At 41.7% G+C, this 24,550-nt stretch overlaps 2 protein-coding genes across 3 annotated transcripts; one reads left to right on the top strand and one right to left on the bottom strand.

Annotated features, from left to right (window-relative positions):
• The first annotated feature begins 1,328 nt into the window (after positions 1–1,328).
• Positions 1,329–15,330, top strand: fscn2b (fascin actin-bundling protein 2b, retinal). Its single transcript, XM_034119909.1, has 7 exons — positions 1,329–1,458; positions 1,768–1,866; positions 3,290–4,016; positions 13,243–13,399; positions 13,800–13,921; positions 14,283–14,450; positions 14,768–15,330. Exons 2-7 carry the CDS (start codon positions 1,774–1,776, stop codon positions 14,971–14,973), a joined length of 1,473 nt encoding a protein of 490 aa, XP_033975800.1. The 5' UTR covers positions 1,329–1,458; positions 1,768–1,773; the 3' UTR covers positions 14,974–15,330.
• Positions 15,331–17,233: 1,903 nt separating this feature from the next.
• On the bottom strand, positions 17,234–23,575 carry faap100 (FA core complex associated protein 100). 2 transcript variants are annotated; one of them, XM_034118960.1, is made up of 8 exons: positions 23,265–23,575; positions 22,536–22,654; positions 20,966–21,822; positions 20,059–20,221; positions 18,621–19,536; positions 18,434–18,541; positions 17,857–17,943; positions 17,234–17,752 (listed from the first exon to the last, which is right to left on the bottom strand). In XM_034118960.1, exons 1-8 carry the CDS (start codon positions 23,418–23,420, stop codon positions 17,621–17,623), a joined length of 2,538 nt encoding a protein of 845 aa, XP_033974851.1. In that variant the 5' UTR covers positions 23,421–23,575; the 3' UTR covers positions 17,234–17,620. The 2 variants fall into 2 exon arrangements, with proteins under 2 accessions (XP_033974851.1, XP_033974852.1); XM_034118961.1 differs by having other exon boundaries at positions 17,237–17,752; positions 20,966–21,135.
• Positions 23,576–24,550: the final 975 nt, after the last annotated feature.

Genomic DNA, 24,550 nt, shown 5'->3' with positions numbered 1-24,550 from the left:
ATGTTAAGTCACAAAAGAGTCAAATTCTTTCAATATTTTAGAAAAAGTCAATCATAACTTTGTTTGTCCACAACAGTAAAATGCTACTTGATGCTACAATATCATCCATATATAAATATAATCATATACACACATAGAGGCATTTATTCTGCACAATGAGTACTTTTACTTGTAATACTTTAAATACATTTAGCTGATAATACTTCTGTGCTTTCACTTAAGTTAGATTTAGTTTGCAGGACTTTTACTTGTAATTAAGTATTTTGACAATAATGTATTTGTACTTGTACTCAAGTAAAGCATCTGAATACTTCTTCCGTCACACTGAAAATACTGAACCGTTGACTTTAATCAAATATATCATGTCAACAGATTTCCCCTACCTGTATTGGGTTAGTTGAAAGCAATAATATTACGTTTATGGTATTAGATCCAACTTAATGTTATTGCTTTCAACTAACCCAATACAGCTAGGTGAAATCTGTTGACATGATACATTTAATGAACGTTTCAGTTTTTTCAGTGCAGATTCGGATGCAGACACATTTCCCCACTAGGACTGACCCAGAGAGCTTGCAATCAGAGAAGGTGTGTAACTAAACCCCTAACATAGGAGCGTAAGGGGATCCGCACTCAGGCAACTTACCCTGCAGGCACAGGGAGTGCTCTGGTTACCCGGCGGTGTGTGTGCATGTGTGTGTGTGTGTGCATTGTTTCTCCTTACCTGTCGTTATGTGTCGCAGTAAGAGGCGAAGTGCAGAGCTGGGAATAAAGCGCAGAGAAAGGCAGGATTATACACATGGCAGGTTAGAGAAAGGCTAGCAGGGAGAAGGGAGAGGATGGGAGGTAATAGCGAGCGAGGGAGGCTTAAGACTACAGAGGAGAGCGACCCTTTGTTGCCGAGTTCAGATGTGATGGACGGCTTATGTGTAGGGGAAGAGTGAAGGAGTCCTTCAATGCACTTCCATAACATTTGCAGGAGGATGTTCTTCTTCACTGATCAAACTTTTGTCTGACAAACCAGGGACTTCAAGGAAGGTGAAGAAGAAGAAGGTCAGTGCACTGGATGTGATTCAAAGATAGGGGGTAAAAGCTAAGGGAAGGAGTGTCAGCGGGGAACAGGTGATTGAGCCTTCGGGGGGAATAACAAGTCAAGCAAGAACAGGAGTTAGGCTGGAAGAGAGAGACAGGGTCGACTGCAGGAGTGGAGATAAGCAAAATTAGTCTGCAGAGAAAGAGAGGTGGAAGCCAGACGTAAAGAGAGATCAAGGCTGACTCAAGTCTCTCTGCCTGATTAGGGAGAGGAGGGTTAGTGGCGGGATCCCCGATCAACACAACGCCAGAGCCATCGAGAGAGAAAGAATTACAAGAGGACGCCTGGAGAAAAAGAAGCCTCTTAAATCTGGGAGCTGGAATTAGAGCCGCAAGAAACTGCAGAGGGGAAGCCACAAAACCACAGTAAGTAAATTAGGAAGGCTGGAAAAAAGTATAATGAAGCCATGGGCGGGGGGAAGGAATTGGTGGTCTTGAGAGTGCTTTATATACTGTACCTTAATGAATTGATTTCCTGTCTTGAAGTATTTCTCTTTTCATCATTCTCCATGAGTTCATAGCCTGTCTTATTCCGTCCTTAAAAAACCCATTATACCTCGGTTTTTTTTATGCATACCTCTTACTCTCTTGCATCAGGTTTATTATCCTACTCTCTTTCTCCTTTTCCTCATCCCTAACTCATTCTCCGTCTGTCTCACATTCCTGAATCCACAGGTGAAGATGCCTGCTAATGGGAATCGTCCTCTGAAGCTGCAGTTTGGTCTGATAAACCACGAGGGTCGCTACCTCACCGCGGAGGCTTTTGGCTTCAAGGTATAAACACGTCATTCGATACAACAAAAAAAAGTATTTAAGATAACATTTACTTAATTGATCCCAATTTGTGATTTTCTTTCGTGACCGCAGCATTTTAACCCTGAGATGCATAAGTGGGTCTTTTTTGACCCGGTGAGGTGGTATTCTTGAAGTATCTTTGTAATTACATTTTTTTATCATTTCATATTCCAGCTATTCTTCAAAAAACATGTTTTGAATATCATGCCATTCAAATTTTACATTTACATTTTAAGAAATTGTAGTTTTTGTATTACGACCCCAAGCTTCCATAAGTGGGTCTTTTTTGACCCGGTGAGGTGGTTTTCTTGAAGTATCTTTGTAATTACATTTTTTTATCATTTCATATTCCAGCTATTCCTCAAAAAACATGTTTTGGATATCATGCCATTCTAATTTTAAATTTACATTTTAATAAATTGTAGTTTTTGTATTACTACCCCAAGCTTCCATAAGAGGGTCAAAACTGACCCGCATGCATTTTCTATGGAATCCTCTGGGAAAACGTTTTTTTTTCAAAATGTAAAAGAAATTTCTAAAATTATAAATAGTGAAAAATTAAATATAAAATATTTCTAGTGTGAACCAAAATATAATACTAAATATTATACAAGAGATTTTTCTTAACCAAAATGACAAAAATGGCATAAAAACACATATTATTCTAATACGGGTCCTTTTAGACACACTTATGGAAGAGTGTAGGGTCCAGTCACTCGTGCATCTAAGGTAGCAAGGCAATGCACACAGGCAAAATAGAAACATCTCAAAATAGAAAATAAACATAACTACAATTGAAAATATAAACAAGTTGACAGTGAAAAATAAAGATCTGTAGACTATCTGTCAAATAAACACAATGAAGGGCCAAATGACAGCTTACAAGTAGGACATTATATGCACTAAGTGTGCAAGGAATAGCATATTAAATTCATTATACATGTCAAATGTGAGGAAAAGTCCAGTTATAATTGTATCATATTGTCATGATTTCAGTCTTTAAGGCACTTGTCTAGCTTTGTGTACCCCTAACACACATACCCTTATTCCACTCCCTCAGTATACAAAACAGTAAAGATTATTCAAGTTCAAAGCTCCTTCAGACTGGAATCATTTGCCACCAAATGTACGACAATTCACTTCTTTTGAAATGTACAAAGCACTATTTGTATTTATTTCTTTGTATTATTGCTAGGATACATTTTTAGTTTTTGGCCTCTCTGCCTAATGTCCAATTTGTTTTGTTTGCTTGCTTTCTTGTCACTTTCTTGCGGTTTGTACCATATCTTAGGACCCCCTTGAAAACGAGATGGTTCATCTCAACAGGGTTTATCTTAAATGAATAAATGTCAGTTAAACACAAGACTAAAAAGCCTTCACGCTCTGCTTCCTTCTCCCTCAGCTGAATGCATCAGCTCCCAGCCTGAAGAAGAAGCAGATCTGGACTCTGGAGGAGGACCCTCAGGACCCCCGGGTGGTCTACCTGCGCAGCCACCTGGGTCGATACCTGGCCTCCGACAAGGACGGCAGGGTGACCTGCGAGGCCGACGGGCAGAACGCAGACTGCCGCTTCCTCATCGTGGCTCAGTCCAACGGCAGCTGGGCCCTGCAGTCCGAGCCGCACCTGCGCTTCTTCGGAGGGTCTCGGGACCACCTGTCCTGCTTCGCCCAGCTCATCACAGACGCCGAGCTGTGGGCCGTTCACCTGGCGCTACACCCCCAGGCCAACCTGCTGTCCGTGGCCCGAAAGCGGTACGCCCATCTCTCCATGGAGGACGGGGAGATCGCCGTGGATATGAACATCCCCTGGGGGGTGGCGGCGCTCCTCACCCTGGTGTACCAGGAGGGAAAGTACTGCCTAAAGACCTGCGACAGCCGCTTCCTCAGCAACGATGGGAAGCTGGTGACGCAGAGCGGGAGGGCGACTGCGTACACGCTGGAGCTGAAGTGTGGGAAGCTGGCCTTTAAAGACTGTGAGGGGAAGTATCTGTCTCCCATGGGGCCCACGGGCACCCTGAGGTCCGGACGCTGCTCCAAGCCGGGCAAAGATGAACTGTTTGACCTGGAGGAGAGCCACCCACAGGTGGTCCTGACCGCCGCCAATGGGCGATATGTCTCCATAAGACAAGGTAAGGAAAACACAGACGCATCAGTGGCCTTGCTTTCATGCACTGTGAAGGACCAGGGTACGCTAAAACTAAACACACAACTTCAAAGAATGGGTGACAGGATGAGTGCTCTTCTGCCCACCAACTTCCTCTCCACACTGCAGGAATGTATAACAATGCTGGCCAGTCCATAGTTGAGTGCAGGGGAGAGAAGACTCTTCACTATTAAACGATGAGGGGCTTAGGTGAAGGGGCTTCTTTAAAAACACCCCTCAAGTTTTAGGGGAATGGCACAGTCCAATTAACCAGGCACATCTACATAGGCAGGGGTTGTTCAGCAGCTGCAAGACACTGACAAAACTGCACGACACATAATTAACAATCACTAAATTCAACAAGATTGTGAGCACTAAATCTAGTAAAATAAAGTTGGTTAAAAATGCGTCAGTGTATGTATGATGCTACACAAAAAAAAGCATAGCCTTTAGGATGTGTTCACAAACCCCAACTGTTCCTATATTCCCTAAAGTCTGACCTGATGTGCCACTAAAGGTGGTCACATGAGCCACACTGACCTCCACACATGCATAATGAAGCAGAGGGGGCACAAATACTACAACTACTACAGTTACTACTACTAGCCTATATACTTACATACTGTGTGCACTGATATGCCTCCAGAAAACTGAGCTTACAATTCACAGGAAGTAGCTGAATATGCATCGTTGAGTGAATGGGCCACTCTCTTGAGATTGACAACTGATAAGGGATGCATGGTAATTATGGGTAATGTAGTCTGCACATCAACATGCATTCACATCACATTGGATAGTCAGGAAAACAAGATGAGGCTGATAGGGGAGACAATCAGTCCGATGTCTGAGACCTGATACGATTAGTTTTAGGGCTGCAGTTGATTTAGGTTTAATCCACCGTGGGTATTAGGTATTGCATCGGTACAATAACAGATTTGTTTTGCACCCAACTGCAGAAAACACACTTTTTTTTCCATGAATGAGATTTGATGTTATCGGAGAAAGTGTTGTATTCCTGTAACGCTGGATACCCCTCTTAAAATTCAGCACTCCTAATAGAAATTTTTGAGCCAAATAATCTATCATAAATGGTGATCTTCTGGAAAATCCCCTTTCTCCTTCTCAAATGTACCTCCTGGCTTTGTTGGGTAATGGTGTGAACACACTAGGCTTTTACCCTTCAGGCTTTACTGAAACAGCTGCTTGTAACCTATATACTGCAGTAATGCTCTGTTGATACTGTATTATGTATTTACCCCTCGGCCTTGTCACGGGGCCGTTGGAGTGCGTTATTTGATCAGCGTGCAGGCACGACATCACACTACAATACTGATGGATTACACCTGCTCCACATTGGGCTTTTTCTCAAAGGTTGGATTTCTTTGATCGGTCTAAAAACTAGAAAAACAATGTCATTGTGGCTATCAGGTGTCATGGCATCCTGGACATTTGATTGAAACAGATCTTGGACCCTGCTGAGTATTATGTTCGGTTTTATTGGCTTCCCCGTTGATTGTGTTCTTTGTAAACTGTGTTTTGAGATTACATTCGGTTAGATTTGGTTCGTTTTTGAGTTTCAGTACTAGGTTTTCAAAGACCACTGCGAGTTTGTTTGATTGCTGGCCGTCAACAGCAGGTTTCAGGGTGATCCCACAACTAAAATCATACTTCAGTCAGTCAGTCAGTCAGTCAGTGTGCATCGCAGACTGAAAACGTACCTGTGTCGACAGTATCTTTTCAAAAAAATTATTAACAAAATCTCTTCTGTAACTCGCATTTACAAAGGATTACGTTTTAAATTAACTTAATGCAGTAGCACTTAATCTGGTTGCGTTTATAGAACAATGTACCTCAAGGATTCTTGCTTTTGAGTTTGTTTCTTAATGGTCGAATGCACTTATTGTAAGTCTTATGGATAAAAGCATCAGCTAAATGAAATGTAATGTAAATGTTACCACTCGACAGACGAGGACAGTTGCTGAAATGGTTTCTCTGGTTTGATTTGAAGCTGGATTTGAGGTGGATTAGCATACACTAACAATGCTTGTCGGCATACTTGGCCATGACACCCATCCGCAGGCTGCAGATTCTTGTCTGCAGGGTCGAGTTTCTGCAGCCCCCGGTGCTGTAACCCAACCTCTGCCCCTCTTATTGTTCCTGGGTAGCAGTGGGAGCTTCGGGCAGAAACCGACAGACTGCGAGGACTGTTAACTGATTGGTTGAAGGGGAAGGGAAATGTGGTGCAGTGTAACATGCATAAAGTATATAAAGCAGCATCTTCTGTGTTACTGTCTACTCTCTTCCTACACTTGTTCTGCACAAACAAAAGCTTTATCTCCCACCGACACACTCGCCCACACAGAACCATCCTGCTGCGGAGAGTGGTGAGTTGAGGTGTGTTGAATTATTGATGAAGTTGGCCCCTGTTCCTGGAAGGCGGAGGGCGGGGGGGGGGGGAGTCTGCTTTCAGAAACCCAAGCTGCCTCTCACCTGGGGCCAAAGCTTCTGCCCCTCCGGGTCCCGCTCTAACTCTCCAATCTATCCCGGGTTAACCCCAGCACATCAGACATTTACTGCAGAAAAAATCAGTTTTAGGTGAAAGGTTTAATTGTTAGGTTAGAATAAAGAGGGATAAAAGGGAAAATCCTTACATGCGAGTACCTCAAAAAGCTTCTTGGGTAAATATACCTTGTCTACATCTGCGTATGACATGATGAATAGGAGGGAAACGGAAAGCAGAGAAGGGGGGATACAACTCTCAAAGGACTCGAGGACAATAGGACTGTGTGTGGAGACAGGTGGGCTCTTTATCCTTCCTAATGTCACCTGTGTCTTTACACACATTTGGCACCTTTGTTTCTGCTCCATTTAGCGCAGAGGAGTCACATTGGCTTTCTATTTTAAAGTGAGTACAAATGTGGTAAATGGGTTAGTGATAAGAGGGTCAACTGTAATGAGGTAGCCGGAAAAAAGTGTTAAAGAAACAGTAACGTAAAACAGACATTTCTATCTATCCTGAGATGTTTTTTCTGCAAAGAGAAGTGTGTGTGTGTGTGTGTGTGTGTGTGTGTGTGTGTGTGTGTGTGTGTGTGTGTGTGTGTGTGTGTGTGTGTGTGTGTGTGTGTGGTGTGTGTGTGTGTGTGTGTGTGTGTGTGTGTGTGTGTGTGTGTGTGTTGTGTGTGTGTGTGTGTGTGTGTGTGTGTGTGTGTGTGTGTGTGTGTGTGTGTGTGTGTGTGTGTGTGTGTGTGTGTGTGTGTGTGTGTGTGTGTGTGTGTGTGTGTGTGTGTGTGTGTGTGTGTGTGTTAGCCTGTAGATCTGCCATCATGTCTCTCATCACCTCCCTGTGGTCCACTCTGCCCTGAAAGAGAAAAAGAGATGATTGTCTAACGAGAGAAAAACCTTCTATAAACACATGCGTGCGCACACACACACACACACACGCACACACGCACACACACAGATAAACGGGGATTAAAAGAATGGACTGAAAATAAAAAACCAAGAGAAAATGCATTTGTGGAGGATGAATGATTGGGAGAAAGAGGGAAATAATGGACAGGGGGATAGTGGAATCAGCTTACCATTAATAATGGATGTCAGAGCGGGCTATCGCTGATGGATTAGTTAGGCCTGCTCCACTTGCAGCCTGCAGGTAGGACAACAACAGAAAGTGGATCTGGGGTCTGATCCAAAATGTGCTACTGCTGCTGTGTAGATACACGGGGGAGGGTACTGATTAGAAGCAGCGATGGAGAAAGTATTCAGATGCTTTACTTAAGTAAAAAGAGTAATACTACACTGTAAGCATGCTCCTTTATAAGTCCTGGATTGAGAATGGTACTTTAGTAACAGTACTTTAGTATAGAAATAATGCAAATCATAAGTAATAATACATGTTATTTATCAAGCACTGCTCAAAGATACTTTACAGAGATACAAATAAATGCATACAATTAAAAATGTAATTAATATCGAGCTAGTAAAACCAAAATGTATTCGTTACAGTCCACCACTTATTAGGAGTGTGCATAGTTAATCAGTGACGATGACAACACCGTAATTTGCATGCTTGACCAACTTCTGTGTCAAAGATGGTCATCAACACAGCTATTGATATCTCAGATTGCTGGATTGGATTTCAGCGCATCTAATCTACTTTCTCTTCCTCCATCCTTCTCTCCTTCCTCCATCCTTCTCTCCTTCCTCCATCCTTCTCTCTTTCCTCCATTCCTCTCCCCTTCTCATCTATCAGACCTGCGAGGTCCCAGCTGAGGCCTGTCTGAGGATCATTTTCTGGGTTGAATTAGTGTGAAATGGACACATGGAGTAGGTAGACAAAGCATGACATTGAGTCGGGATGAGAGCGAATGAGAGTGATGGGCCTCCAGGCGTAGGTGCGGAGTAGAGGGGCCGAAATGTATGCTTCAAACGCACTTAAGATCAATGATAATTTCTCCAGTTGTAAGACCTCATGATATCTACCTTATCGGGTGTGAATAAGATGTGATTGAAGCGTCCCGGCGGCTCAGTAACCATGACATCTTTGTCGCATGTCAACGCCTTTTCTCCCTCCTCATCTCTATATCTACTGGCATTACATTAAAGCAAAATGCCCGAAAAAGAATCTTAAAACAGATGGGATTCATATTGTCATAAAGCACAAGGCTGAAGTGGTATACACATTTGAAGATTTGTTGGGGGGTTTTCAGTAAAAAACCTCTGTGATAGAGCTCTATAAAGTGGTACGTGAAGGTGCATTTATGTGGGATTATGCAGATGTAATTTATATTCATGCATCCCTCAACAGCCAGGTGATAGCCCATGTTTATTATTGATGATGCCCTAAGAACACATGACTATGAAATGTAGAAAAAAACCTGATTGGACCTCACTTCATTCAGACAATATCTTGGGTTGCGGTCGAATAGTCCATTTAGCTTAGGAACCTTCCTAACGGAGTGAAATGACCCGGAAGTCCCTCAGTGGCAGCCATGATAAGTGCTGTTCGAATTCTCTAGAGATGAAAGGAAAGGAGGTTTCAAACTTCCTTTATAACCTCCTTTAGTTTAGGAACCACTGGACTTCCCTTTACGAAAGGAGAGGAGAAAATGCTGCCCCACAATGCCTTGCGGCCGCAGCATTTGCCATCACACAACATTCAGGCCGTTCACGGAAACAACCGATTATGACCGAGAAATGATATCATGAAAGTTACGGTGCTTATTAAGCTTTTTAAAACGTATGTGGTAACTTGCCAAAGTGCTTTGTTTTGAACGTTCATCAGTATTATAATCAAAAAGAGAAATATGAACGTTAGTTTTGACTGAAATTATCAAATAAAGTCAACATTTCACAGTCTTTACTGAGCTGTGTGGGGGTTGTTCAACTTTTAAAAGATGTTTGAATGGTGATATACACAGTGATAGATGTTAAGGACTAACGTTTATAATAAATACATTTGTATTGATTTTAAGATCTTTTCATACAATCATACGTATTGGGATCATTTGTATTAATGTGGACCGGAGGGAGAGGGTGACGAGCATAAGTTTCACTTTCCTTTTTTATTTCAATTCAAACTTTGGTCATGAAGAATATGTTTCTCTGTTGTCCCCGTTCATAAAGCATAAAACAACAGCATCAGAGCACGGTGCAGAGTCTCTAGATGAGTTTACAGTAGTCCCTCGTTCTTATTATACATCCATGTTGTAGTCCGCTGTATAGAAAACTGTAGTTTCCATAGTTTCCCCACGGCAGCAGACGCATCATAAACACGTCGGATAGTGAAAGTGCAGTCGGATTCTCTAAAGTACCGCAGTCTCTTCTCCTAAATCCTTTTGAATTCTCCTATCCACTATCCCTTGACCCCGTGACGTTTCACACAGAGGTCAAGGGATAGACGATAGGGATAGACGTTAGGAGCTGATTTTTGGACTATTCGACTGCAACCTTGGTCTTCATTTGCCAAATCATTATCACTACATTGGCCCAGACTGAACTCAACAACTAATACATGGATTACCATGGCCAAGCAAAATCAATAGGCCTCATGTTTTATACGCCCAAAACTTTAGTTGATAACGAAATATGTGCAAATCTAATAGCATTACCGTCAGCCTGAACTATGATTTTAGGGCCGCTACCGTTTCTTTGATATTGGAGTTTTTTTTTTATGACAGTAGCCCTGAAAACAAAGATGTATGCTTCTGATGATAAAAAACATGTGTTTGGATCAAAACACTTAAAGGTGGAACTGGAGCTTTTGATTAATGAATCTATAGCTCACTTTGAAGTAAGACAATGTTAAAGATATCCCACAAGTATCCAAATATATCATTTAAATAACGGAAAAGCTTACCTCAACTGCCTCGACCTTGCTGCTTTACACACACAAATAGTTTTCTTAGCCAGAAGACCTCCCAACGCACTTTCCACAAAAAGCTTGGCATACAGCTGCAGTGTTCCAAGGCTGCAGGAAAGAAAGGAGGTACCATGAGTTACAGAGTTTAAAAAATGGATGCTTAAAGAGTTTTTATTTGCTGATACAGAACCACTTCAGCTGAGACTGACAATGTAGATTCACTATGAGAGTTTAGGTTGGAAAATTAATGCTTAAAAATTGACGTTTTTGGCTTTAACTTTGTCATGTTTTCACCTTGTTTCTTCTCTTCTTTTTTTTAAGCGGGATTACACAAACAAATAATAGTGAAGTGTTTATGAAACTTGGTTTGAATGCTGTAGCATGAGCCAAGGAATAACCCATTCAAGTTTAGATCACGGGGTGGATACACTCATTATTTTTCAATTGTGGAAACGACCTTGGCAGAGGATTGCATTCTGGAAGTGCCCGTTTTATTTTTTCAGTCATTGTTCTCAAAGAAAAAAGAGTTTGGTTCCTGTTGGTTGAATAAAAGTCCCCTCTATACACGAGTACTTTTAACGGTGTATAAAAATCCAGTATATCCAGTTAATGCAGTTACATTTTTGGAGCGTGTTTTCCATATGTTTGATCATTCATCGCTCGGTAAGCTGGAGGGTTGAGAGGGCTCGGTAATTATCCGTACATCCCGCTAAGTGTGGACCATAAAATCCTCTGGTCTTTTCCGGTTTTTCCTTTATTCTTTTATTGAGGGGATTGAGGGATTGGACGGGTAGCCCTTGAAAGCTGATTATATCAGAGCCCCGCTGTGAAGAGGGCAGATAGGCAGGGCCGGAGGTGGGGGAGTAGATGGGGGGAAGGGAGGGAGGGATAAGGGTGACAGAGAAGGGAGCAGGGAGATAATAGGGAGCGCAATGAGCACAAATAAGGGCTGTTAAAGGATTAAGAAATGTATTTGGACGCAACTAATTAACGAGCTCTGTGTAATCTGCTTTTTGTTGGGGACGAACAACTGCTTTCTTTCCGGCCAACATTTATAAGTACAGTAGAAAATATGAAAGCAGCCTGTTTTAATGTCACCAAGAAGGGGCCCTATTATGTTTTTTTAGGGTTTTCCCTTTCCTGTAGTGTGTTATATAGGTTTTAGTGCCTCCAGAGGAAGACCCTCTCTCACACATCCCCCCCCCCCCCCTGCTTGAAACGCCTCCATTGGACTCCTTTATTTACTTCAAGAATATAGTGACATCACTATGTAACACTCACTCTCCTATTGGCTAGCGCTCCCACACGTTGTATGTGATAGGCTAAGGGGCGGGACATCTCTAAGCAGTTGACCAATCACAACAGAGTCGACCAGCTAACCAATCAGAGCAGACTGGGCTCTGGTTTCAGACAGAGGGTGAAAAGAGGAGGGGACATTAAATGTCACAGTAGAGGAACTAAATACTGATATGAACCTGAAACTGGGCATAAATGGGCCCCTTTAATAATAAAGCTGTCTCCTGAACCTGGATACTGAATTGACAATCAAAGCTCAAAGGAAAGGATGTCACTGTGTTGTGTTTTTCTCGTGTTATTATCTGACGTGTAAGCAAAGAAAATGCTCAAATAATTGGTTTCTCAGTGGTTTAAGCGTTAGGCAATCAAAAGGTGTTGTTCTTGTTTGTGTTTCTTTATATAATTCATGCGTAGGGTATAGCAAATTACTGTAAGAACATTTACTATGTGATAGCTTGTTGCTGGAATATTTCCTGCACAGCCACATTTAGTGAATTAACTTTATTTACAGTTATATTTTCTGTGCATGATTGAACCCCAATCAGTGAAAATGTATTTACCCTCATGTTGGCTATACTTGACAAGTCAGATCAGGGGTTCAGTTTAGTTTAACGGCATCACTTAAAAATAACCTTACATCCCAGGATCAAATGTGATTAGCAACTCTTTCATGCTGGGCCAAGCTCAACATAACAATGCAGCCTGATTAGCAAGCCGCTATGTCGCTGTTTTCACAAAATTACTTTGTTGGTTTTCGGCTTGCCACTGAGATTTCACAAAGAGAGAAAAAGAGGATATTTCTAGAGGAATTTGTTAATTTCATGCACACAATAACACCTATTCAGAACAAAAAGAAAGACTTTTGTGAACACACATACTAAGGCTGCCTTAAAGAGACAGTACCCCAAAATCAAAACCTATTGGGCAATTTTAAATTCACATTGTTTTGGTGTTAGTTGCCGAGTGTAGGAGATAAAGGCCATACAGATGTTTGCCTTCTCTTCAAAATAACAAAACTATATCGCACTCAACTTGACAGCAATGTATTTAAACCTTTACTCAGGATAATCCATAGATGTGGTTGTGAGCAGTTTCATATCTATTTTCTTTCGACCGAACTACACCGTGAACTGTATCACCGCGCAGGGAAAGCATGCATCTATGAGTGAACAACCTTTTCTGTGGATTATTACATGTTACTTATTAGACGCTTTTATCCAAAGCGACTTACATACTCAATACTGTGGGCAATCCCCACAGGAGCAATTTGGGGTGAAGTGTCTCAGGGACACAACGACATGCTGACTGCAGTGGGGTTTGAACCTGTGCTCCCCTGATCCGAACACTAACGCACTAGTCCACTGCGCCACACGCCTCCCCTATCACAACAGTAAATCCACATATAGGAATACAACATGGCAAAACAATTGAGCAAACAATTGTGAGCAGCTATGATGGATTTCTCCAGACTTCTCAAGCTAAATACTAAGTTTATACTTCTCAAGCTTTAATGATATTTGATTTTGACAGCACATTCTTCCTCTGCCCCTCTCAGGAGTAAGCCTTGCAGCCAATCAGGAGGACGAGACGGACATGGAGACGTTTCAGATGGAGATCGACAAAGAAACCAGGAAGTGCACGTTCCGCACCAGCCAAGGGAACTACTGGGACCTGGTGGCCCACGGAGGCATCCAGAGCTCAGCCACTGAAGTGTGAGTGACTGCTTTGGTGTGTTGGTTCAGAACATAAACAAACCCACAACCCTAACCCTAACTCAAAGTAAACAAATACACATTTAAAATCAAGAAAACTCAAATATAGAGTAGAGGAAAAATACAATAAACATGAAAAAATTATATAAACATTTGTAAAAATAACATAAATATAGAATAATTTTTAAAAAAGCAAATATTTTCTTTAAATAAAGTAAATAATCTGAATTAAATATGGAAGACCTGCGCCGTTTTAGATGAGTTGTTTTGTGTGGAAATGTTGAAAACCGACCACTGATGTAGTTTTTTCTTTAATCTTACTAGTTGCTTTACACTTTTTTTTTTACAAACCAAAAATATTTTCTATTAAAGCATTACAAACATGTCCTGTGATGTGCAGGTCAGCTACCAGCATGTTTTCAGTGGAGTGGCTCGGCCACAAGGTGGCACTAAAAGCTAACAATGGGAAATACATCTGCACCAAGAAGAACGGCCAGCTGCTGGCTGTCAGTGACTCCATAGGTGAGAGACTTTAATAAACATTACGACTTTTCACTAATGTACCTCCTCTCTCTGGCTGCTCTGATGTGAAAATGATGTTGGAATAAGAACATTTGTAAGTTGTCTTGTGAAAATTAAGACATTGTGAGAATAACTGTGTATTCTGTTTCTGTGCCATAAAAATTGATCTGATCTGTTGCTACGAGTTGGATTTTTAACTGCTGCCCCGGAAAAATAAATAACTTTTAATGACACTTTCCTAAGGGGGATGTTTTGGCATCAGTCATCTCCAGACTTTGTGGAATATGTACAGAATTAAACAAGGGAAAAATAAGTTTGCGATATTTAGTTTACTCATTACTTTCCTCTCATCTTCTGACAGGCGAGGACGAGCAGCTGACGTTGAAACTGATCAACAGGCCGATGCTGATCCTGAGAGGAGAGAACGGCTTCATCTGTCACCACAAGAACTCCAACCTGCTGGACGGCAGCCGGTCCGTCTACGACATCTTCAGCCTGCAGTTCAGCAACGGGGCGTACCACATCAGAGGTCAGGGGGCACACACTCAACATGAGGATTAAAGGAATACTTCACCTGCAGAATTACCATTTCAATAACCCACCCTGTGTTAACTGGAACTTTGTATAATTTAGACTGTATATTAAGAGCTTTAATCTGTTTTTTAAGCATTTTTACATATTCAATGTTATGGTAATGCTATGTGCATATTTTTTACATATTTCATGTTATTCTAAAACGGAGCAACTGATACAAAATCCAACTTCCATGTCAAATTGAATAAGATAAAGACAGACTGATTCTGTTGCTCCACTCTCATTCACTGGCTCTTGTGTTCAAACCTGCAGGAGTGGACGGTCGGTTCTGGTACGTGAACAGCTCCGGGCTGGTGTGTTCAGACGGGGAAGTTCCTGAGGATTTCACCGTGGAGCTGCTGGAGCACGGCCGCCTCGCCATCCGGGGGAAGAACAGAAAATACCTGCGAGGAGACCAGGGAGGAACGCTGAAGGGAGACGGACTCAGCCTGAGCAGCTCGGCCCTGTGGGAGTATTAAAACATTAAACATTACATCATCAGTATGACGTCAAGAGTCTAAAGGTCTGTGACACTTTGAGGTGGAAGACATTTACGCACCAGAGACGAGTTGCAACTTGTACTGAATTCATTGCACATTTTCCAGCTTCCTGTTACAAAGAAATCACAGCCTCACAGCACAGGAGAGTGTGAGAACAAAAACCAAGAGAAGTCCTGATGATGTGAACAATGCTTCGGATCAAACAGCAGCATGAGTGTGAATGAACTTTAGAGTTTTTGTGTTGTTCCTTAAGATTTTTTCCAAAGAGCATGCGATGCAAGATCTATTTATTGTCCAATCTAACATCTCCATCTTTAGAAATAAAATACTCCTTTCAATAAAGACAAGTAGACTTCTCAATGTCCTTCAACCCCTGAAGATGTAAAACCAAAACCTTCTTTTCTCCTTGTCTTTATGTTCCCAAACTTTCTCCCTCTCCTTACAGTGGTAAAACTATGGTGGCCGAAAGGGGCAAACGCCTTACTAAAAGCACTGCAAGAACTTTAAAACACAACGGAAACTAGGACGCTGTGTGCTAAAGTGATGCACACAGCGTTTTTACATTTGCATCGCTTTTGAAACTGCAGAGAGGCTTTCCTAATGTAACTTTTTCGGCATGTTTGCCCCTGTCGGCCACCGTCAAAAACAGATATGCAAGACACCATCAAGCCTAAGAACTTAAAGGGGACCTATCATGCAAAATGCACTTTTGTATGTCTTTTATACATGAATATGTGTCCCTGGTGTGTCAGGGAACTCACCAAGTATCAGAAAACACAACCCTCTCTATTTTCCTCCGTACCCAAATCTCTAAAAACGGGGCTGCAACGGATCTGATACAGATTTGAAAATTCTCTGACGTCAGGAACGAGGAGCTCCGCCTATATGGCCAACTCTCCACCTATCAGGGGAATGAGAGGTTGCCGTGGCATGGTAACAGCATGGTAACAGCATGGTAACATGACGCTCGTAACTCGGCCCCCTCCTTTGCAGGGGGGCGAGGTCAGCTGCAGCTCATGCAAAGACAGGCTGGAGGAGAGCAAGATAGAGCAAAATGAGGCATGGCATGATCTGTTTGGTATTTTGAAAAAAAAACTTCACAGACATGTTTTATATAGGTATGGCCCTACAATATATTATTCAAATATAGCATGATAGGTACACTTTAAATAAATGTGTAATTTGAGACAAACATACTAATCAATACAGTCAATAGCATTGTTGTCTGAGGCTGCGACAAAAAGGCGTGGATTTTGCATTTGTCCCCGTCTCATTTATCTACATTCACTGAAAGTACACCTGTATGGCGGGTTAGGTTTTGTTTTAGTAATGTCACATTTCTTATCAGGACGTAGAACTTGAAGTCCTTTATTGGGCAATTCCCAGCCCTACTAGTTGCTTTACATGAAGAGCTTTTTCTTGCAACTGTAAAACATTAAAGACAACTTTTAACAAAATAAAACACATGTCCTTTAAAACAGTAATGTTGCATGTCTTTGGCACATGTCAGAGTAAAGGTCAGATTCATTACTGAAGATCTTTCTATAGGATCCTCGCCCACCTCAAGCTTTCACTCTCTGGTTTAATTGCACAGACACGCAGCAGTCCTGAGTTTTAATGGAGGTTTTCCATCACCAGAACACTTCAGGTTCAATCCCTAGAATAGTTATGATGTCTATAAAAAGATGTGAAGGAGCTGTGGATGCCACTTCTCCTTCTCAGGTGTCTCACTCTTGCTTTTATTCCATCAAAGCACATTGAAGAAAGGCACTGCAGGTGAGTGGGGGTTAAAACGTTAACTAATATAAATCTCAATTCAACTTCCCCAGTTCCTTACCTACATTAAAGGTAGGGTAGGTAATTCACTTCAGAAACACTTTTTGTTATATTCCATGGAATGCTCTTAACATCCCGATAGCAATGAATATATTAAATGCTTTGACAATAAATACATTAAGAAAATGTCATCTGTGGAAGCTGTGGCGCTGTAAAAAGAACGACCAATCATCTGAGCCGGCCCGGCTAAAATAACTGGATGGCCTACCTGCCTGTCAGCCTTCCATCTGTGCACAAACTTATCTCGTGCCCTCATTGGTCATGTGCGCGTTCGTGTGTGTTGGAGGAGGGGCTCTGTAAGGAAGTCTGAAGGAAGGGGCAGATTTTTTCGGCTGCGTACTTTCAAATTCTAGCGCACTCGAGCTGGTTTCTCCAAAATTACATACCCCACCTTTGAAACTATATTTTTTTGTATTACAAGTTTCCTGAGATGTTATATTTAATATGCAAAAAAGGCAATATCCTATAAAATGTATGATCATTTGCAAACATGTTTGGAACAGAAATCTGCACATTTGATAAAGCAAGCTTCAAAATGTTTGTTTCCTTTTGTTGACATACCAAAGAGAGACATTTGTATATCCATTCATCAGAAAATATCTATAGTATAGTAAAATACCGGTTGGAAATAATGAGTCATAAATCTTTCTTTGTGTAGAATATTAAACGGAAACAGAATTTATATTGATGCCAAAGCGCATTCACAATAGCAATGACATTTATGATAATTGTTCTTCATGCATCTGCTGCAAAGACGGGGAGCACTGGACAGAGCCGAGGGCAGGAAGTGTTAGATTATAAGGAGAGGGTTTTCTCTGAGTTCTCGGTAAACGTCGAGAAGCGTTCGGCTCATCTGCTCCGTGGACGCCCCCCCACTGAAGACCCCAGACACTCGACTTTGCTGGATCTGCTGCAACAGGTGCTGAGAGGAGACGAGGGGGACAAAGGAAGGTTTAAAAACAACAAGATACTTTGGATTTAAACACAACTGTAGAAAATGTAGCTGTAAGGGAGAAAGTGAGGTACCTCAGCCCGCTGCAGCGCCTTTCTTAACCCCAAACTCTGGACCCTCTTTGTGGACGCGGCTCTCTCTGGAGCTCTCTGCAGCAGAGTCTGTGTGAAGGAACAACAAAGTTATTATTAATATTGTTATTATATACGTCGTGACTGTGTAAGGGAATGATTAATGTCCCTCCATCATAATATCCAAATGTGCAACGTCAAAACTAACATGTTTGCTCACTCTCAGATTAAAAAATACATAAAATAGTGCAAATGACAAAATGGTGGAAGTTAAAATGTAGTAATAAGTCAAATATGTAGATGTGAAAATGATTTAGATAGATGTGTAGCCAACATTCCTGCACACTGTTGTTTACTTGCAATAAAAATGTTTTGCTGACTCAGAGTTTTTAGCCCCAAGACACTTCATCTGGTGAAGCGTCTCAAGACTCCTACGCACCCGTCTACAATAAATAGTGGGTGTAAATAAAACCTTAACATTTAAGTGTCTGCAAACGTCAGACAAAAGAAAACTCTGGAAAGAAGTGTGTGTGTGTGTGCGTGCCTGCGTGTCTGTGTCTGTGTCTGTCTGTGTGTGTACCTGTACTCGCCGCAGCACAGCGTGGTGCAGTCCACACACGGCTGCTATAGACGAGCTGTGAACCTGAACCTCCACTGTGTTCAGGGACTCCTCCACCCCTACATTTACCTGGAGAACAAAGCACCGTTTAAATCATAAATACACACAAAATGTACCTTTGTGCATATATTATCAGATTATTCTTTACCTCTTTGGCAGTCAGTTTGACAGCATGTCTGTTTAGACTTTGTGCATGCACCACTGATCCCCTCAATGCGATTGTGTCTCCTTTTTGTCCCGTCGTCACTCCTCCAGGACCTTCAGACAGCAGCCACTCCAGCAGAGAAAGGCACACATTTGCAGGAGCCGTCTTTGTCCCTGCAGGGTCTAAATCTGAGCTTTTTACCACCATAAGTGTGTCCCTTAGCAACTCTGCAGACACCCGTACACTTGCTGAATACTTTAAACCACCTTCTCCTCCTCCCTCTGCTTTTCCACCGCACCGTATTCGATGTGATCTAAGAAAAGCTTCAATGGCATCTGTCGCATGAGGTGTGATCTTTTCCTGGGCGGCTTTAGAGCTGCTCACTTGCAGGGCGTGCAGCCAATCCACTGTCAGGGTGTTCAGGGGCAAACTGATGCAGCTGCTCTGCAGAGCGGGAAGGTTTGCAGCTTCCTCTCCCAGGAGGCTGGTGAGGGAGAAGAGGAGGGAGCAGCTCACTGTCACGGGGAAGGATGATTCGCCTGCAGCTGCTATAGGCAAAGCCACTTCTAACATCTCGCCTGGATGGAGGTTTTGGAACGGGAATGAAACGTTTGTGGAGAGGTTTTCTCCTCCTGCACTGGGAGGAGGACACAGAGGAAACACAGTGATGCTTAATGTCCAGCCTCGCTCCAAAACATAAGCACTGGAGTTATCCAGGACACATGTGAGGGTCAGGGAGTCTTCCTGAAGCAATCTGCTCCAACTGGTCGAAGCTCGACATCTGATTGGGTTCTCCTGGAGGGGAGGATGCTCTTCACCGTTTGCACCTGCCATCAACAGGAAGCTGATGTTGAGCACTTGATTCAGGTGCTGGAGAATCTGGTTTTTGGATTTGATGGATGTTTTCAGCACAGATGCTCTAAAAGGAGAGGAAGGAAAATGACATTTACATGAACAGAAAGATAATATTAAAAGGCACATAAAGTCATTTATTTGCCACTAGGGGTTTCTCAATTAAAACAATAACAATAGGCAGAGTTTGGATGTTTTGTGAAGTAGTGGGATCATGGTTGTCATCGCCACCATTTCCACAATTCACTAAGCTCTCTTCGTCGTAAATAAAGCAGATTCAAGTTTATGTTTTTCTGACTCAATATCCAGAAGTTTGATGGCTTAAATCCGACCCTTGCCTAAAATAGAAAATAGAGAACGACCGAAATTTAAAAAGTGCCAAAACTGGATAAAAAGTGCAATTATGATACAATCAGAACATTGACATAAGGGGATATGTTGCTATTACCGGAGAACAAATGAAACATGGACATATGGAAATGTGGATTTCTCAATAAAATACAAACAAACATCCAGTAGTTCTTAGACATTTGAATGCAGAAATGTTACATGTTATGACTAATATAAATGTTTATTGTGTTGGGTTCACCTTTCACAGACGTCCCCGATGGAGGACAGCAGGTCCCTGACGCTGCGGCCGACCTGAGAGTCTGACCCCGAGGACAATCTGCTGTCCTCTGTCCTCACAGGGAGACGGATCCTCTGCAGCTGCCCTCTGACAGACAGACCCAGCAGCTCCACCACACCTGGAGCTATAAGGCACAAATAATCAGGTTAGAGTCACAGGTTAAATGGAAAGAAGGGTTAATGTCTGCTGCGGACTTGATGCACGCAATCAATATGAAATGTAACACCTTTTCTGGTTTAAGACATTATCACTACTTTACTTTGACTACTGTGTGAAGGGTTCCTACACCTTCTTAAACAATAAATCCAAGGTATTTTATTAATGGCTTTGGAGGCCAAATTTCGACAAAGTCATGGACCCTCATGAATTCAGCAAAGACATAGTATGAGACACAGATCAAGGTTATTTATTTTTACAACACTGAGCATTTTTACAATGAGAAATGGCAGCCTTGAATGCGTGAAGACTTCTCAACTGTGCTGTAACAGTGATGGCAGAATTAAAAGTACTTACATTTCAAAGATGAATGTCTATTTCCAAACACCTTCAAAGCCTTAATTCTTCCCCTTTAATTCAAGAATGTTCTGTATGGAAAGTCAACTCTCACGCGGAGACCGCAAATCAAACACTGTGAACCTTATGTCTCCATTCTTTTCTCATGAATTATTTCAAGTCACCTCTCTGTGAAAAGATGCTGGGAGCTTTGTGATTTATTTTACCGTTAAAAAAATGTGTTGAGCAGCTGCCTCAGTTCAAAATGTGACACCTAACGAAACCATAAAATATCTAATGCGTAACACGCGATTTTCATTTCAACTGAGAGACATTGGTAATTGGTTGACACACTTTTAATGAAAGGCCTGTTTACCTGCAGTGTTGCATGTCGGCGGGGCCAAAGCGACGACTCGACACACATTTAAACTGGTGGGGCTTTGGAGGGCAGCGTCCATCTTTCTGCGTGTTTCCTCATCCTTTCCTTGGCCTTCCTCTCCAGATGTCCCCTCTGATAGATCCAGTAGCAGCAGGTCTGACCCAGTGCTGTAGTAAAGAGTGTTTTTATCCACACAGCCACACACCACAGGCCCCGGTACACACCCCTCAATAAAAACCTTCCCTCTTCCCTCTGCTGACCCTCCTTTGTCGGCTTTCATCAGCACCACCCTCCCCAGTTCACCCACTGCCACCAAACACTGTCCTGGACCCGATGATCCGACAAATACGACGGGCTGCTCCAGGCTGTGCAGGACTCGGAGCCTCGATCCTGGGAGACGCAGAGGGACGAAACACACGCACCCGTCTGGAAGGCCGCACAGGATAACGGGGGATTTGGCGAGGGCGACATCGACCCCAAAAAGAAGTTTGAAGAGGACTGAATCGAGGTGAAAATGGCCCTGATTTGGAGCTTCATCTGATGAGGAATTAGAGGAGGAGGACGATGGGGTTGCATCACTTGAATGAACACAAATCAGCACCGGACTTCGTCTTATTTCTGTTTTTTCCTCAGTGTTTACATCTCCTGAGACCTGACTGAAAGAGCTGAGCTTCTCGTAGTTTGAGGACTTGTATAGAGTCAACATCCAGGATGCGTCTCTTTGGGAAAGAGTCACTAGCACGGAGCCGACGAGGAGCAGCGATAACACTCCTTCCTCTGCAACGACCAGAGACTCAGAGGAGATTTTCAGCTCAGATGGACCAGAGGATGCATCAGCTGGGGAGCCTTTAACCCTGCGGGGGGGGGGGGGGGGTATGTATTTCTTGTATTTAAGAGGCATTGACAGGTTTTAATTTAACACGATATAGAACATATGGATTATCTGTGAACTAGAAGAGAGGTGTTTATAGTGGGAGGCAGGCCTTTCCCAGAGGGGGGCTGGACATTATTTTATAGGAGGCTCAGTGAAACAATATGAAATGAATTATCAAAAGAAGATCACATAAAGTAGCCCAAATGTGTGAGATTTAATTAAAGACATGTTTAAAAGATACAGAGGTTTGTGGAGATGTACTGTTCTCTAACTTTCCCAGAGTGAGAAGCTATTAAATGCCTTATGAGCGACATTTTTATTTATTTTGTGTAGTCTGAAGTGATAGATGGTCAAAACAATGCAACAAAAACAAAATATTTATATGCAAGACTTTTAAAGGTTTGGCTTAATTGAAGAGTATTCTTGGTAGTGTGTATCCTGATGGTTTACTACACTTGTTGTATGTTGTTTTGGATAAAAGCATCAGCTAAATGAAATCTAATATTGGAAAAAATCTTAGGCTATCTTGGGTCGACTATTGGGTCTCTATGGGATCAATTAAATAATAATGAGGCCATTTGATTTGGGGGTTATCCTAACTTTGTCTGAGGGAAGCCCACTTAAAAGCCCTGATTTAAAGGAACATACTATTGTACTGCGGTAACATTGGAGCACCTTTTTGTGGGTCCATACCTGGATAGCAGAAGTTGTGAACTGACACAATAGACTCCGCTCCTACAGGCTACATAGAGGCGCTGCTTATCATGACTCACAACCAGGTCAGTCACAGGACCAGGACACTGGAGGACAGCCTGGAAAAACACATCATAAGAGAATCAAACACAGAAAATGTGGACGTAAAGTTATCTTTAGATATCTAGATTTGCAAGTCCGCCTGTCAGTGTAAAGCATATGGTGGTGGACAGTTATTTAGTAATGTACTTGACTGGATATATCCATTTTCTGCTTCTTCACTACAAATCAGAGAGAAATACTGTTGTTTTTACTCACCTACATTTGTTTGATAACTTTGCAGAATCAGATTCAGATTAATAGTCCAATTCATAACGAAAAAATTATGTATTATGTACTTTTAAAGGTTTAAAATAGCTTTGATCCCTCAAAGAAATTCACAAGCTAATATGAAGGTACAAAAAAGCTCATTCTTTACCAGCTGCACACATTGATGAACACGTTAATGTCAATACATAAATAAACAATAATATTAAATGTTTTAATGGGACAGTGTGCAGAATGAGTACTTTTACTTATTGTAGGCACATTTTGACGCTTATTCTTTTAATGAAGATATTTTGAATGCAGGACATTTACTTGTAGAAGAGTATTTCTACACTGAGACATTGCTACTTTTATTTAAGTTTAAGTACTTTGTCCACCACTGAAAGTACATGAGTTATTTACCTTGAGTTTCCTCTCCTGAGTGCTGAAAACATAAGCCTCGTCGCTTCCAGTGCAGAGGAGCACATCTGTCCCGAAACCACAACTGATCCTGGGTGTGCACGAGGTTCCTGCAAAGCCAAACTCTGCAAAAGTCTCCACAGCACACCGTCTGTCCATGGTCACACCACCGAAGAAGAAGAAACTGTAGTCCGCATTTGTAACGCTAGGTACTGTTGACACTGTTCATTTAGTGAGTGATAATAAAGGGTAAAATTGTTGTAAAATGGACAAGGTCCTCCAGTCCTCCTGAACCGGTTGTTGATAGAGGAAGGGAAGCCCCTCACAGAATTCCGCGCGTCGCGTTTTGGACCAATGAGAGCAAAGAACTACATTACCCATGAAATATAAGCGGAAATGTGACGTTTCTATTTCTTTTTAATGTATTTTATTTTAGCAGACTCTTAGGTTTATTCAGAAAAGGCGCTGAAGATAAAAACAAATCCGACCTATAAAATGCTAGCAAAAATACATTAAAAATAATGACGTTTTTTAAGCCAATTCTAGAAGTCATTTGAATAAATGAAGACAACAAAAAAACAACAATGTGGTGTTGTCGTATCCACAGAATACAAGGCTACCAAGCAAAACAACAGTGTGTGAAAGATGCACAGACACATACATTAATAAATATATACATGTAAGTGAAAATAAATGTAGAAATACATGAAAGATAAATAATGTGTGTTCTGTTTTATTCTCAACTTTTATTTTTTAATTTATACATTTCTTTCCATATTTATTGATTTATTGTCGTATTTTTGTATTCCTGTATTTCTTCCTGTATTTATGCATTTATTAATTGTTATGTTCTGTCCTCCATACCTGTGTGCTCGTTATGTGCATAAAGGTACAAATTCACTCCAAATCACATCACAATAACACTTAGTGTATAGTTCATTGTTTTTAAAAACACATTGGTGGGACAGAGGTCTATGCATTGGTTTTGTATGCAGGTGCTCGAGGTTTAACACCCAGGGGAGGGACATCGTTTGTCTTCTGCTTTGCTGATTTAAATCTGGAGAAATTGTCCCCATCACTGTTTCTAACACAAAGACCCTGAACATAAAAGTAATCTTATAATACGAAAAGTGAAGATGATGTAGGATTCACATGTATTTATGAATGTATGGAAGGTGGGAGAAATGTCTTCCAAAATCTATTTATTTAAAAGTAATGAGTTATTTTTTGTCAAAGTTCAGCTCCAGTAAAGGTTTACGGTAAATGCTTCACACTGACCACTGGGTGGC

This window comes from Trematomus bernacchii, unplaced genomic scaffold, assembly GCF_902827165.1.
Source record: "Trematomus bernacchii unplaced genomic scaffold, fTreBer1.1, whole genome shotgun sequence".
Lineage (NCBI taxonomy): Eukaryota > Metazoa > Chordata > Actinopteri > Perciformes > Nototheniidae > Trematomus > Trematomus bernacchii.
Note: the sequence above shows the minus strand (reverse complement) of the source record. Positions and strands in the feature narration are given on the sequence as shown.

What these genes read in the sequence shown, in the direction of transcription:
- fscn2b (XM_034119909.1), top strand. Translation starts at nt 1,774, where the DNA reads ATGCCTGCTAATGGGAATCGTCCTCTGAAGCTGCAGTTTGGTCTGATA. An exon ending in GGCTGTCAGTGACTCCATAG is followed by an intron (nt 13,922 to 14,282) that starts GTGAGAGACTTT and finishes ATCTTCTGACAG; the next exon opens with GCGAGGACGAGCAGCTGACG. An exon ending in CGGGGCGTACCACATCAGAG is followed by an intron (nt 14,451 to 14,767) that starts GTCAGGGGGCAC and finishes TCAAACCTGCAG; the next exon opens with GAGTGGACGGTCGGTTCTGG.
- faap100 (XM_034118960.1), bottom strand. Translation starts at nt 23,420, where the DNA reads ATGGACAGACGGTGTGCTGTGGAGACTTTTGCAGAGTTTGGCTTTGCA. An exon ending in TCACAACTTCTGCTATCCAG is followed by an intron (nt 21,823 to 22,535) that starts GTATGGACCCAC and finishes CCCCCCCCGCAG; the next exon opens with GGTTAAAGGCTCCCCAGCTG. An exon ending in AGGCGCTGCAGCGGGCTGAG is followed by an intron (nt 17,753 to 17,856) that starts GTACCTCACTTT and finishes GTCTCCTCTCAG; the next exon opens with CACCTGTTGCAGCAGATCCA.